The sequence below is a fragment of the Primulina eburnea genome, chromosome 2, assembly GCF_022965805.1.
Source record: "Primulina eburnea isolate SZY01 chromosome 2, ASM2296580v1, whole genome shotgun sequence".
Classification (NCBI taxonomy): domain Eukaryota; kingdom Viridiplantae; phylum Streptophyta; class Magnoliopsida; order Lamiales; family Gesneriaceae; genus Primulina; species Primulina eburnea.
This window is the reverse complement of record NC_133102.1, coordinates 43,954,658-43,967,933: the sequence shown is the minus strand read 5'-3', so window position 1 is coordinate 43,967,933 and position 13,276 is coordinate 43,954,658. Positions and strand designations below refer to the sequence as shown.

Sequence of the window (13,276 nt, the reverse complement as noted above, 5' to 3'; positions counted from 1 at the left end):
TTGAAAGGACAAATTTTGCTCTTAAAGTTAAACATGTTGTCGGTCTCCCTATAAAAACATCATATCTATATTACACCAAACATCAATTGGTATTTCAAATCTAAATCAAATAGTTGGGAAAAGTTGTTCGTGATATTAAGCAAATCCAAGAACAATTTACTGTTATTAAAGTAGTTAGTATAGGGTCTGTTTTTATTATGAAAAAGGAAAATTTACTTTTTTTGGTATTTTATGTTTGTCCCAATGCGATTTTGGTTATTTATATTGTCGGATTTCAGTTTTAGTCTATCATCTTTGTTTTATTTTTTTTGGAAATTTTAGTCATTTTTCGGATATGACGTTGATGTGATGCAAGACTAAAACTAAAAGTTTATATATATAGAAGATCAAAATCGCATCGAAACAAATATAAATAGAAAAAAAAAACAAAATTTCCTATGAAAAATGATGCATTTGGAATAAATGATAAGGGTTAACATTTAATGATCCCATTAATTCACTACTTGATTTTAGGTCTTTACAATATTCAATAATAGATTAATTTTATAATTTATTCGTACACACACATAATTCATTAGACTCTAAAATTTATTAAATGTGCTAGGCATGAATTGAGTTTCAAGATTCAGCAAGGGTGTAGTCGGGGATATGGATTTACAATAAATATAATAGATAAAATCTTATATTCACACTTTATTTATTTATAAATTAGTAATAGCAAGTAGAATGAATTTATTTTCCTTCATTTTTGTTTAAACGAATTTTAATGTGTATGATATATATTGATATATGTTTTATTCTCGTTATATGTGTCGCGCAAGAGAACATCAATTTTAAATAAATTATATATTCCCTGCGATTATATAGATGTGGAACGCATATTTTCCATCTATTTTGTTATATTAAAAATGCCTTTAATTAACTTAGTATATTGATTTCTCTTCACTATCGATTTCGAGAATTCAAACATGATATTGCAATAATTCATTTATTTATACTCGACGAAAATGACCTCTCAAAATATTCTTCAAAATGGACCGTTGGCTTCGCCACAATTTTTTAAAAAATTATAGGGGACATTTCCATGCTAGTGAACCCCTTCGAATCATGTTTTGGCATGGGACCTTTTTCACACAAGATTACACGTTAAGCATACTTGATTATTGTTGATTATAAAAATATTACCAAGTACCTAATATGGTTGAAAAGTCGAATTTACCTAATACTATGCATCAAAGCCTATATAAATATAAAAAAATCCAAATGAGATTGTATAAATTTTGTGAGATATATCTCATATCTGACTTGACCCATAAAAAAATATTATTTTTTATATCAAAAGTGCTATTACTTATTTCATATGTGTATCGATCAACTTGTCTTACAAATATAAATATTTGAGTCTGTCTTACAAGAGTTATTGCGGTTTAATAATTGAGTAGGTATATTATGAGAAGGTCTCACGAATTTTTATCTGTGAGACATGTCAATCCAACCGATGTTCACAATAAAAAATAATACTCTTAACATAAAAAATCATATTTTTTCATGGATGACCCAAATAAGAGACCCGTTCACAAAATACGACCCGTGAAACCGTCTCACACAAGTTTTTGTCTTAATTATTAAGGTGAAATTAAAGTTACTAAACGAGTGAGTTTCTTTTTATCTCATGGAAGGTAAAAAGATGAAAGTGTTTTACTGTGTGTTTCCTATCATTGCTAGCCACTTGACATTGGGTAAGTCATGATGATAAGAAGAAAGAAGAGATATACATGATCGACTTAAGAATCAATATTCATTTATCAAATATGGAAGACGAATAACAAATTTATTCTCACCCATTCAAGGGGGAAAAACACATTTATCAAAGATGGAAGAGTATTCGATACTTTAAAACTCATATAAATTATATTTTTTATGACCTTAAATTGATGTTGTGGAAGGTTGTTTGATAAGCTCGAATCATATCGAAATTTTAGGGATTTTATTTTATCATATTCGTGCTTATCTGGAATTCTTATTCTTTATTATGTGTTTATTTGATTTATTTTTATCTTATTTGTAAATTTGACCAAAATATGAATTAAAAGCTTAATTTTGAAGATAAAGTCAAAGAATCTTTTGATGGATATTTTTTAATTATATTCTAAGCTGATTTTCAAAGTATGGAGTATAATTTTGTACACTAAGACCACGATGAGGCTAAGACAAATTATTTTTTATGTTTTGAATTTGATTATTTATTTTGATTCATTGGTGTTGTTTATTATATGTGCTTTTAACCTGACCAATTAAATTAATTAATATAAAATTGGAAGGGAGATTAATATTTGTTTCACTACACTAATCAACACATGGTTCAATTGACTAGAAATATTATTCAGTTTCAATGTGCGACTTTAGGTTGAAAACCATGCTGACTCAATGTGGTTGAATCTAATTAAAACGGTCATGAATAACTAGACTATTATATTTAATTAGGTTTATGAACTCGGAGAATTATTTAGTAAATATATTAGGGAATTTCGTCGCGAATTAAATAATTATTTTATTGAATTTGATACGTATATTATAAACTTGTCTTGATATCGTTGTTCGTCTCAGTCATTTTTAAGAATTTGAATTTTCCTTTAAATCAATCTTCTGTCGTCTTTAGTTTGAATTTCTTGTTTTAGTTAATTTATTTTATTTGTTTAATTTAGTTTTAATTAATTTGTCTCATCTCACTTAAATTTGATTAGCTTAAATTAAGAAAAATAATTCATATTGTAATACTTAAACGTTAATATCTATGGGTAAGGTAGTTGAACTCATAATCTATTTATTATAATTTGACCTAATTCGCTTGTTAAATTTATTCCTAAACGAAATCATTAGTCATTGTTCATTAAAACTGTGGGACTTTATCTTTTTTTCCATTTGTAGCTTAAACCTTGAGCTCTTTCTCATCATTACCTATTTTATAATTTTTTTTGCTCTCATTATTATTAATTAAAAATAATAATAAAAATAGAAAATTGCTATTAATTACATAAAACTTCATGGAAAAGATGTATAACATTTATTTGGATACAATACCATCGCAAAAACAAGAGATAATCTATCCATATAATTAAAGTGTAATTACAAATATTAACAAAGATATTATGAATTTATTTACATGATTTTGACGAAAAAGATTCAACTTGATCAAAAGAATATAGTACAAGACTATGAAATATAATGACTAAAAATATCACGCACCAATACATATATTACTAAATTTGAATTTTTTTTGGTAAATATATAAAAGATTTCTTTTGAATATTATTTGTAAATAAAAAATAATTTTCTACTTCAAAATGACGTAAATAATATTTATTTTATCATGTTTATCTAAACAATAAAAATTTTGTTTTTTCTAACAAATGTATGGTAATCGTTGGGAATCCGATGGCTTATGTTTGGTCCCAGAACATTCAATTGGTAGGTCTTTTGTGACACAGTCTCACGAATCTTTATCTAAATAATAAAAAATAATATTTTTAGCATAAAAAATAAGATTTTTTCATAAATGACTCAAATAAAATTTTCATAAAATACGATCTTTGAAACTGTCTCTCACTAATTTTTAACTTATTCAAATATATCTTGCTGCCCCGTTTCTTTTACGACAAATCAAAATGAGTTAAGTGTGACTTTCACGATTTGGAAACCATTAAACCAACCTGGTTGAAAAACTTTTAGATTTGGGAAAATGGCAGAAAGAAAAGCTGGCACGTGTATGTTGTGTATTTTCTGCAAAAACTACTATTTTTTATCTTCAAATCGCGGAGTTGCCAGCGTAATTTTCAACCGACGAAATAGAAGTTGAGCAGAACCTGTTATAATATGGCTCCACTAACCATTTCGAACTGTAAAGTCTTAGCGTAAAGAAAGAATCGGAATCGTGAGACAGCAAACCCGCTAATTGGTGTCCTTGTTTAGGTTGGCATCTGGTGCTCGGCGTGTGGTTGAGTAAGAAAAAAGTGGGCTCTTTTTCTCTTTCTTTGGAGCTATTTGCAGAAGTCGGCTGTATTTTGAGATGGGTTTGTGTTGATTGTGCGAAAGATCCAGGGGGAGAAATGGAACCCCCGAGGGGGTTGTGGGCTTCTTTATGGAACTTCATTTGGTTTTTGCCTTACTTCATCGGCCTTCTCATTCTTGGCTTCATTAAAGGTCTGAATAATTGGACCTTGGTTTATCATCCGTTACTTCTTTCTTGTTCTTGATTGAAGCAAATTAACTGTTCTTGTTTGATAATTTGTAGTTAATAAATGGCTTTTGTCTCTCTGTTTTGGTATGATCAATAGTTATAGTTGAGGAAGCTAGCCTTGATTAAAGCAAATTAACTGTTCTTGTTGGATAATTTGTAGTTAATAAATGGCTTTTATCTCTCTGTTTTGGTATGATCAATAGTTATAGTTGAGGAAGCTAGCCTCCTTTTAACTTTAAGATAAGTTTTCTTTGAAGAGATGCTCCTGGATACTTATGTTATTTGTTGAACCTGAGATTTGATAATTTGCATTCTGATTGGGCCACCTCGGAAGTTTGAATTACTGTATTGAAATCCTTTGAAATGTTGGATTTTGGCATTTAATGAATTTCAGGAATTGTCTAGTTTAGAAAAGTGGGTTCTTTGTTAGAACGTTTTCTCTTTTTGGGATTTCAGGTTGTACTGAAATGAAGGGATCCGTGGCAATGACAGCATGAAACTGTAGTTTTTTCCGACATTGGCTAATATCATTCATTCTTGTTATGGTCAAGGAAGTTTTCATATCCTGTAATTGGTTTTCTGATATGTTGCATTTTCATTTCAGGAATCATTATGTTTCCGGGAATTCTTCTCCTAATGACTGTTGGAATATCTGGAATAATAGTGGGTCTTTGGCCAATACATTGTTTCTATACGTATTACTGCATTTTTAGGTGAAGTTTTGAGTCTTTCCTCTGTTATGCTTACTACATCCAATGTCATTGGGATATGATTGACGTCTTTTTTTGTTTTCTTCAACTGCAGAACGAAACAATTTGGGACATCTTTGAAGCTTGTTCTTTTCATATTTGCTCCTGCCATCTTAATAGCCTGGCCCCCTGTTGGCATTGCTTGTGGAGTTTTAGGAGGGGCCGCATATGGCCTGCTTTCACCAATGTTTGCCACTTTTCAGGCAGTTGAGGAGGGGAAGACTGACAAATTTTATCACTGTTTTATCGTACGAAAACTGTACCAGAATCAGCGTATGATGGTTTCAGCATGTTTTGCTAGTTCATAGTACAGATCTTGTTTCACTGTGTTTGCAGGATGGAACTTGGGATGCTGTCAAAGGAAGCTTCACTATTATAAGGGATGTTAGGGATGTTTGTTACCATTCTTACTTATCCATTATGTATGATCTAAGGCATCTAGGGCCTCAGGAGGGAAAATATTACGAGATTAGGTTCGTTTTTTTCCCTTTCATTATTCTGCCTCTTGCTGCTTCCAGGTTTATTCAAGAAAAAATCGCGTGACTGAGTAATGGGAATTTAATTTGTAAAATTATGCTGTTATAATTACACATATGACATTCTGAATTACTTGTGCTGAATCTTGATTTTATTGTCTTTTTAATATGGAAGTTAATGTTTTTTATGTTTGAGCAAATCCAAGGATAAAAAATGTTATCTTTATGAGTTTAGATGTAAGGTTGGCGATATGAATAATCTGCCTTTTGCTCTGTTGAAAATCTTATTAGATGACAAAAGTTTGGGCTAAGTGGATTTGTATTTTTTATGATAGATTTATTTGTTGCTTTCGAGAGTCCCCACATGTTTTTTTGTATGTTTCTGGTTTGTTTGAATTTAGCATGGCTAAAGTTTTATGATATAGTTTTGGCTGCCATTCGGTTTTTATCATATAATTTGGCTGGTGTTCTTGGTTTAACGAAACAAGTTGCTCTGGTCGAACAAATATTTTGGTGAGAGATTTAAGAAGAACAAGATAACTTGATGTCAAAAGTGAAATGTTCGATTAGCTTTCCTTGACAATGGTTTAGTTCTGGTAATGTTCTAAGGTAGTTCTACCAATGATCGCTCTGTCACAGATTGATCTATCTTCCCCAAGCTCTTGTAGCTGGAATTCTGGGTTCAATGATTGACTTTCCAGTGATTTCAGTTGTTGCCATGTTCAAAAGTTTTTACATGCTTTTCAAGGGTTGGCACCGCTTATTTCATGACTGTATTGGTCGTGAAGGGCCATTCTTGGAGACAATTTGTGTGCCATTTGCTGGACTTGCAATTTTACTCTGGCCATTAGCTGTTGTAGGGGCGGTATTGGGCTCCATGGTTTCGAGTATCTTCTTAGGTGCCTATGCAGCTGTGATAGTGTATCAGGTTGGATTTTTTCTTGATTCTTTGAACTCTCCCTAATCTCCTTTTTCTATCATTAGCATCTAATTGTTGGCTTTTGGTTGTAGGAGTCCTCAATGTGGTATGGACTTTGTTACATCGTGGCTTCTCTGTCTATGTACGATGAATATAGCAACGATGTTCTTGACATGCCCGAGGGATCCTGCTTTCCTAGGTGTTTACTATCTCTAAAAATAAATCTTATATGGTGCACATTTTGTTTTTCAAAATTTACAATATACTGTAATAAATGACTTATTTGTCTACGATCTTGTGTAGGCCACAGTATAGAAAGAATCCTCCATCACGAACTTCCTCTTATAACAACTCTATCTCAGGGACTAATTCTTTCAAAAGGCCACTCTCTCGTGCAAGTTCTATCAATTCGCCTATGCTAGACTTGAAGCCCATTGAGGTATGCTTTTGGTCCCGAGTATTGGATTAATGGAACATATCAAATTTCAATGAGTAGGTAGTTTATGATGCTTCTATTGATTCATGTGTGTTATCTTCTCCATGCATATGCCTTCCGGCGATGCAATTATTATTTAGATAATTGATGGCTGGTTCGAGGAGTGTCAACGCTTTGGGGAAATTATGGTTTCCGAAGGAATCCTTACTCTGCAAGATATTGAGTATGCCAAGAATAACAAAGATAGTGACAGAGTGATCAGCATTGGTTTACCTGCGTATTGCATGTTTCAATTCCTTCTACGCTCGGCGAAAGCCAATTCCACTGGTTTATTGCTGAGTACGTGAAATTATATTTTCTTTTCTATTTAGAATCCATTGCATACAGTATGCTCATCTGTCACAATCCCATATCAATTTTTTTTAGAAATAACCTCATGTAAACCAATGTTGTTGGGGAAAATCAGTAAGTCCAGAGTACATCATGTCTTTATATCGTGACTGCTTCATTGTAGCATAACTTCGTATTTTCTCTTGCATATGATTATAAGAGGTTCTTTTACGCCTACGAAACAGTTGAATTCCTTGATAATATATCTCTGATTATAAAAAATTTCCGTAGATTTTTTATTTTGAGATGGTGTCAAGAAAATGGTTATGCATGCAGGAGACGATGATACTGAAATAATGCCCTCCAACAGACCAAAAGACACCTACTTCGATTGGTTTCTTAATCCACTTTTGATCATGAAAGACCAGATTAAAGCTTGTAACCTGACTGAAAGTGAGGAGGAATACCTTGGTAAAACAGTTTTGTTTAAAGGTGATCCTTCAAGATTAAAGAACTCAATGACTAGCCCACCACCTGAATCCGAGCTTCGACGAGCTGAACTGGATGCACTTGCCCGGAGGTATGAGCGACTGTCTCTCTATTTGATTTCTTCAAGGAAAAATCAACCAGTGTTGACTGCTGATTCTTTTTATGGTTGTCCTGATTTTCACTGCTCTGCTTTTTGTTTGTTTTGGAATCAAGACTTCAAGGGATCACTAAATCAATATCGAGATATCCAACTTGTAGGCGTCGATATGAGAGTAGTTTGAAAAAGATCCTAGAAGAGCTTGGTAAGAAGAATGGAGATAGCGGAAAATCAATGTCGAGATCAAAGAGCAAGTTAGGCAAGTTTGTTAGCATGTCTTTCAAAAGCAGGACAAACAACCCCGGTGTCGATCAAGAGGCTCACACAACCTCTCAAAGAGATCTTGAATCAGATGAACAGGTGCTATAACAGCTGTAATGTGGTGGTGTATTTTTTCTATTTATTTGACCATACTTTCTGATATAGGTATATCCTTCCCTCTTTCTGTATTATTTTAAAAACAATTTTTTTTTTCCTGTATAGCTATCTAATTTTTCTTGCGACGATGATGACTGATTCTTCATCGGGACAAAAAATTCGCATATATTTCTGTAAGGGTCTAACTAAAGATGTAAATTAATCAATCCTGACACAGCACATCTATCCCATTTTCTTGCATCCCTGCACATTTTTTTTCGGAGGAAATTGACGTAGACCCATTTGAGAATTATAATATCGTAATCATAAGATACATTTTGTGATATTTGATATAGAGAATTATTGTATCTCAGTATTTCAATTTATATATATTTTTATTCATTAAATTTGTATAATTAATTAAAATTTTACTAAAAAGTTTATTCAAAAATATTTTTATATATTTCACAATATTTAATTTATAATTCACACAATTAGTTAAATAGGTAAACCTTACTTAAAAAGACTGAAATGAAATAAGACAACTCAATTATCGAATTATATAATTTAAAACTCGAAAAACGGAATGAAAATGATAGAAAACTGAATTTAAATGACTAATTTATAAAGTCTAGAGGGCATATAATGAATCAATTGAATTTGTTTCTAAAACCATATAAATCAAACTGTGATACGATAAACCCAAATCAGACTATAATAAAATAGTTTGGTTATCAAATTAGACATGTCTAATAAAACCGTAAAATGAAAAACCGAACCGTAATTATATAAACCGACTGTTGCCTACCTCTAAATCTAGTACAAGGCTTCTAAATTCCAACGCTACTTCACTCTTTTAAGAATTTTATGACCTATGATTTGCTGGCATGTTTGGATCATTAATTGAGTGATTTCCAAAACAACAATTTGCATAAAACATGTTGCCAAATTTTGCCGTGCGTGTCACTATAAACTACCTCACTCTATCATCTTCGATAAAATAAATAAATTAATATGTCTCTTGTGAGATGTTCTCGCGAAATCAAATTAACTTGCTCAGTCGCTCGTACTAATGATACATTTGGAAGAAACATGATATCAGAAGAACTCAACATAGATCATATGATTCGCATCTTGATAAAAATGAAATTACAATTGCTTTCCATTCCCCTAATAAGAAGCAATATTAACCTCTTAATTAGTACTTCACATGCATTCTTCATTCCATTCCTCCCAAATCCATCAAGAAAAACAGCAAAGCCACTTCCTCTGCATCCATGCAACCATTTTCATCAGCAACACTTAAAACATGTACGCTCTATCTAAGAGAGAGTATCCCATAAATTAGCCTCTTTTAGGTTTTAGTCGTTTAAGTCGACAAAATTTGAATTTTGCGGAATAAGTTTTCTTTCTTTCCATTTTTTTTTACATTTTTCAGTTGCTTTTTGTGTTGACTAGTGTTGAACATTGTTTTCAGCATCCCACGAAGGAAAAAGGGAAAAAAAAACATTTTATCGAATTAAAACCAAAATTTGACTATTTAAATGACCAAAACCTAAAATAAGCCAATGTTACAGAATGAATTTGGTCATTTTCCCCTCTATTTAAATAGGAACGAGCTAATTAATATGATATAATGGAAAAAGTAACATCTTTGGAAAATACATGATATGAAATTCGATGTTTATCCATTTTGGAGGACAAGGGAGTAATTGTATTATCCGTGGTGGTTTAAATCTTGGCTATGTTAGACTAACACAGGCATGGCATTGTGAGGAAACTAAGAAAAATATGCTAGGGTCATGGGTAATAAAACAAAAACCTTTTGTTGATACTGGTAATCTTCGTGTTGTTGAGGCATGGGATTCGTTGGCTGCTGCTGAGGAATGGAGGCAGCATGCGCGGCCGTTCCCGTTGCCTTCTTTTCATCCCTGGCCTTGGCAAATATCACTGTAAATCCATCAGCCGAAGCCGGATTATTCACATCCCATTCACCAAATTTTGGCAGTGCCCCTCCTTTCCCATGCTGCATACATTGACATGTAATTTATATAACATACTCATTGTCGTTGTTATTCCATTCCATATGAAGGGAGATTCTATGTTAGGACATATATATGTTTGATCATCAAGAACGATAAATTTTATTCAACAATGGTGTCTATGCAGCGGATAGTAATCGATACAAAAATTCAAACAAATCCAATAAGAAAACATGAATTCGATGTTATATTTTCTAAACATAAGTAAAGCTTGGATCTATTGGTTATCCTAGAAAATTGTATGATTCCAAATGAAATTATGTGGGAAGGCAACACTGATTTACAATAACTTCATTCGCATTAAAATCGAATGGCAAATAAAACGGGAGCAAATTCATTCGTGCATTTCCATAAAATCCTCACGGAATCAAATCAACATTTGATCATTTCTACAAAATAATCAAAATCTTGAACACCGCAGAAGGATGAAAACTTACGGACGTCATCAGATATTACAGTTTGGCCAAAGCAAATGATTATTTTAAAGAGAGAAAGAGGAGAGAGATGGATGGAAATCAAGAACAAGTCTTCAGGAAAGAGAGGGGAAGGAAGAGCTGACCATAAATAGAATACAATTGGTTAGGAAAGAGAGAGAAAAGGTTTTTGCATTAGTAGTTGCACCCCATGAATGATCACATTTTCGCCCTTTATTATTTGAGATTAATATCCACAGTTATACAACAATATCCTTTTGCTATTTCCCAAGGACCCAAACCATATCAATTTTGTACCTTGGAACAGGTCTGAGGTTTTTAAAAATGTCAACAAAATCTACAAACACAAAATTTTTCTTACGATGAAAGTTAGCATACTTTAAGGATAAAACCTTGCATTTTTCTCCTGAAGATATGCATGACAATCTAAGAATTTTTCATATTAAGAGAATCACCACGCTTCGCTTATCCCCTAAATTAATTGCCTTGCCATCCAAGCTTTGTAGGCCATTCCACTTTGTCAATAATTTGTCTAGCTAGTCACATGTTCTGTTAATCTTTCAACTAATCCTTATGAAGGCGAGACAAGGTTGTGTTTCCCAGAGACATAGTTCATAAGATTATCATGAAGTGAGCATCCCATACTTTCTGCATGCCAAAGTTCAAAAGTAATTTCTCCAAATCCTTTAGATTTTTCTATACCACATGATCAACATGAGCCTTTTTCTTATTCCCGACAGCGCAAGTGAAACTCGAAATGCTAATTCTTAAACATCACATTATATGAATGACTATCGTGGAAAACAGTGGTGGTTCTATATACAAATGGAGACAAATTATTGTTATTGAATCACATCAATGGAGTTGGGATAGCTTCAATTTGTTTAAGACACAATGTCGAATGGAATCCTACCATATATAAGTGAAGCAATCATGAGTAATCTTCACCAACCCACTAGCTAAAATCACACTGCAAGGAATATCAAACCTTCATCTTGTACAACAAATGAAGCCATCTGTTCTCAGACTGATGATCCTCATGGTTGCAATCCAAATGGGGTGTTATGTCATCGGGTCCAATGCTCGACTTCCATTTCTTATTAATCCTCGGACTCTCCAACCAACAGAATACATTACAGTAATGGGTAAGATGTTTTCGAAACATCAGCTAATATTCCTCAATTGATCAATGAGTGGTTCATGACTCATGATTTTGAGGTCTTCTGTTGTAGGTTGCAACAATATCTGTGATGTAGCTTGTTGCTATTGTGATATAAGAAAACAGCCACCAGTTTGTGTCCAGTGCTGTGCGGAAGGTCCTTGAAATGCAAGTATTCAATATGATAATGCTACAAGATCATGCTACAGGTTCTGCATTATTCGATCAAATATCAATGGGGAAATCTGGAGATTCAAGAAAATCACAGGACAAGAAAAGAAATCAGAATCTGGCATTGTTTTTGCTGTAACTTTTTCAGTCACCCATGAAGTTATAAAGAAAATGCAGATTAACTCAAGTATGTTCATTTAGCATCCAACAAGCATATACTCGGTTAACTTGGTTTTTCAAAGATAATGATGAGTAGAGATGTTCAACGGTTGGTTCAGTTCAGCTATATAAAATTTTGGTTTTCTAAATACCTAACCCGAAAACTAAACATTTTATTTCGGTTCAGTTTGGTTTTCTCGAACTACGTTTTGGTTTATATTGTTTATGTAATTAACTGAGTTACAAATCAAAAAATATTTTTAAAAATAGTAAAATACCAATGAGTGGCTTGTAAAAATTCGAAAAATATTTTAAATTTCCTAAAAATATTAAAGATTTCATAATTAAACAAAACTGGCAATTCAAAACAAATATAAACGCCCACTATCAAATAGAATGCTTTTAGTTCATTTACACATCAAAATCAAGAATCTAAAAGTAAGTATCGTTGTGATTCTTAATAGTAATCATTTTGGATTTGTTGTAAACAAACGATACTAGCAACCAACTTATCAATTACTTTATTTAGCTGTTTGTTTTAGGCTTTTCTGGGTATCGGCTTATAGCATGTACTATATATAAAACCAGTTATAACATGTCAAGGGAGACAAGGGCCAAATACATGAATGAAGCGTAGGGGAGGCCAATATAAAATGTTGGTTCGGTTTTAACAATGAACTTTATTTGCCAAAAAATTAAAATAATTAAGCATCCCATCGAAACTCTTAAAATTCCTAAATTTCTAGCAGAAAAATTTGTTTTAGAATCACTACCCTCTGCAGTTGCAACAAGTAAAAATTATGCCAAATCCGAAAACATAATCAAAGCGTCGCAGCTACGAATATTAAATCCAAACATATAAATTGCAAAAATACCTTACGGGGATACCTGGTACTCCCATTTCGCCGCAAGAGCTAAGGTGGGGAATTTCGGTGGTCCCGTAAAAGAAGGGGGTCTCAGCGTCCTGCAGTGTAGCACACGGCTCAGCTATTTCCATCATCAACTTCCGCTCTAATGATCACCTTGTTGCAGTACAATCGATTTTTTAATTTTTATTAAGTTTTTTTTATGATTGAATTTAGAAAATTTTAATTTTATTTTTAAAGTACTTATATTACGAGACGGTCTCATAAATTTTATCAGTGAAAAATCTTACCGATATTTACAACAAAAAAATAATACTTTTAGCATAAAAATAATATTTTTCATTGATGACTCAAA

At 32.4% G+C, this 13,276-nt stretch overlaps 2 protein-coding genes across 11 annotated transcripts; one reads left to right on the top strand and one right to left on the bottom strand.

Moving 5' to 3' along the window:
• The first annotated feature begins 3,691 nt into the window (after positions 1 to 3,691).
• Positions 3,692 to 8,351, top strand: LOC140823474 (uncharacterized membrane protein At3g27390-like). 2 transcript variants are annotated; one of them, XM_073184845.1, is made up of 11 exons: positions 3,694 to 4,010; positions 4,093 to 4,200; positions 4,842 to 4,950; positions 5,042 to 5,234; positions 5,323 to 5,459; positions 6,102 to 6,390; positions 6,474 to 6,580; positions 6,685 to 6,820; positions 6,958 to 7,156; positions 7,484 to 7,727; positions 7,850 to 8,351. In XM_073184845.1, exons 2-11 carry the CDS (start codon positions 4,107 to 4,109, stop codon positions 8,100 to 8,102), a joined length of 1,761 nt encoding a protein of 586 aa, XP_073040946.1. In that variant the 5' UTR covers positions 3,694 to 4,010; positions 4,093 to 4,106; the 3' UTR covers positions 8,103 to 8,351. The 2 variants fall into 2 exon arrangements, with proteins under 2 accessions (XP_073040947.1, XP_073040946.1); XM_073184846.1 differs by having other exon boundaries at positions 3,692 to 4,200; positions 7,895 to 8,351.
• Positions 8,352 to 9,064: 713 nt separating this feature from the next.
• LOC140823475 (protein NOI4-like) lies at positions 9,065 to 13,101 on the bottom strand. 9 transcript variants are annotated; one of them, XR_012116222.1, is made up of 4 exons: positions 12,944 to 13,098; positions 11,480 to 11,970; positions 9,913 to 10,116; positions 9,065 to 9,359 (listed from the first exon to the last, which is right to left on the bottom strand). XR_012116222.1 is itself a non-coding variant. In XM_073184848.1 (4 exons), exons 2-4 carry the CDS (start codon positions 11,729 to 11,731, stop codon positions 9,333 to 9,335), a joined length of 408 nt encoding a protein of 135 aa, XP_073040949.1. In that variant the 5' UTR covers positions 11,732 to 11,970; positions 12,931 to 13,097; the 3' UTR covers positions 9,065 to 9,332. The 9 variants fall into 9 exon arrangements, 6 of the variants coding, with proteins under 6 accessions (XP_073040949.1, XP_073040950.1, XP_073040953.1 ...); XM_073184848.1 differs by having other exon boundaries at positions 11,555 to 11,970; positions 12,931 to 13,097; XM_073184849.1 differs by having other exon boundaries at positions 11,555 to 11,937; positions 12,931 to 13,097.
• Between the last annotated feature and the right edge of the window lie 175 nt (positions 13,102 to 13,276).

Excerpts from the sequence above, each read along its gene's own strand:
- LOC140823474 (XM_073184845.1), top strand. The coding sequence starts at position 4,107 with ATGGAACCCCCGAGGGGGTTGTGGGCTTCTTTATGGAACTTCATTTGG. Across the intron at positions 4,201-4,841 it reads CATTCTTGGCTTCATTAAAG|GAATCATTATGTTTCCGGGA; the intron begins GTCTGAATAATT and ends TTTTCATTTCAG. Across the intron at positions 5,235-5,322 it reads AATTTTATCACTGTTTTATC|GATGGAACTTGGGATGCTGT; the intron begins GTACGAAAACTG and ends CTGTGTTTGCAG.
- LOC140823475 (XM_073184848.1), bottom strand. The coding sequence starts at position 11,731 with ATGTTTCGAAAACATCTTACCCATTACTGTAATGTATTCTGTTGGTTG. Across the intron at positions 10,117-11,554 it reads ATTTGTTGTACAAGATGAAG|CATGGGAAAGGAGGGGCACT; the intron begins GTTTGATATTCC and ends CAATGTATGCAG. Across the intron at positions 9,360-9,912 it reads ATTACCAGTATCAACAAAAG|AGGAAGTGGCTTTGCTGTTT; the intron begins GTTTTTGTTTTA and ends GCATGGATGCAG.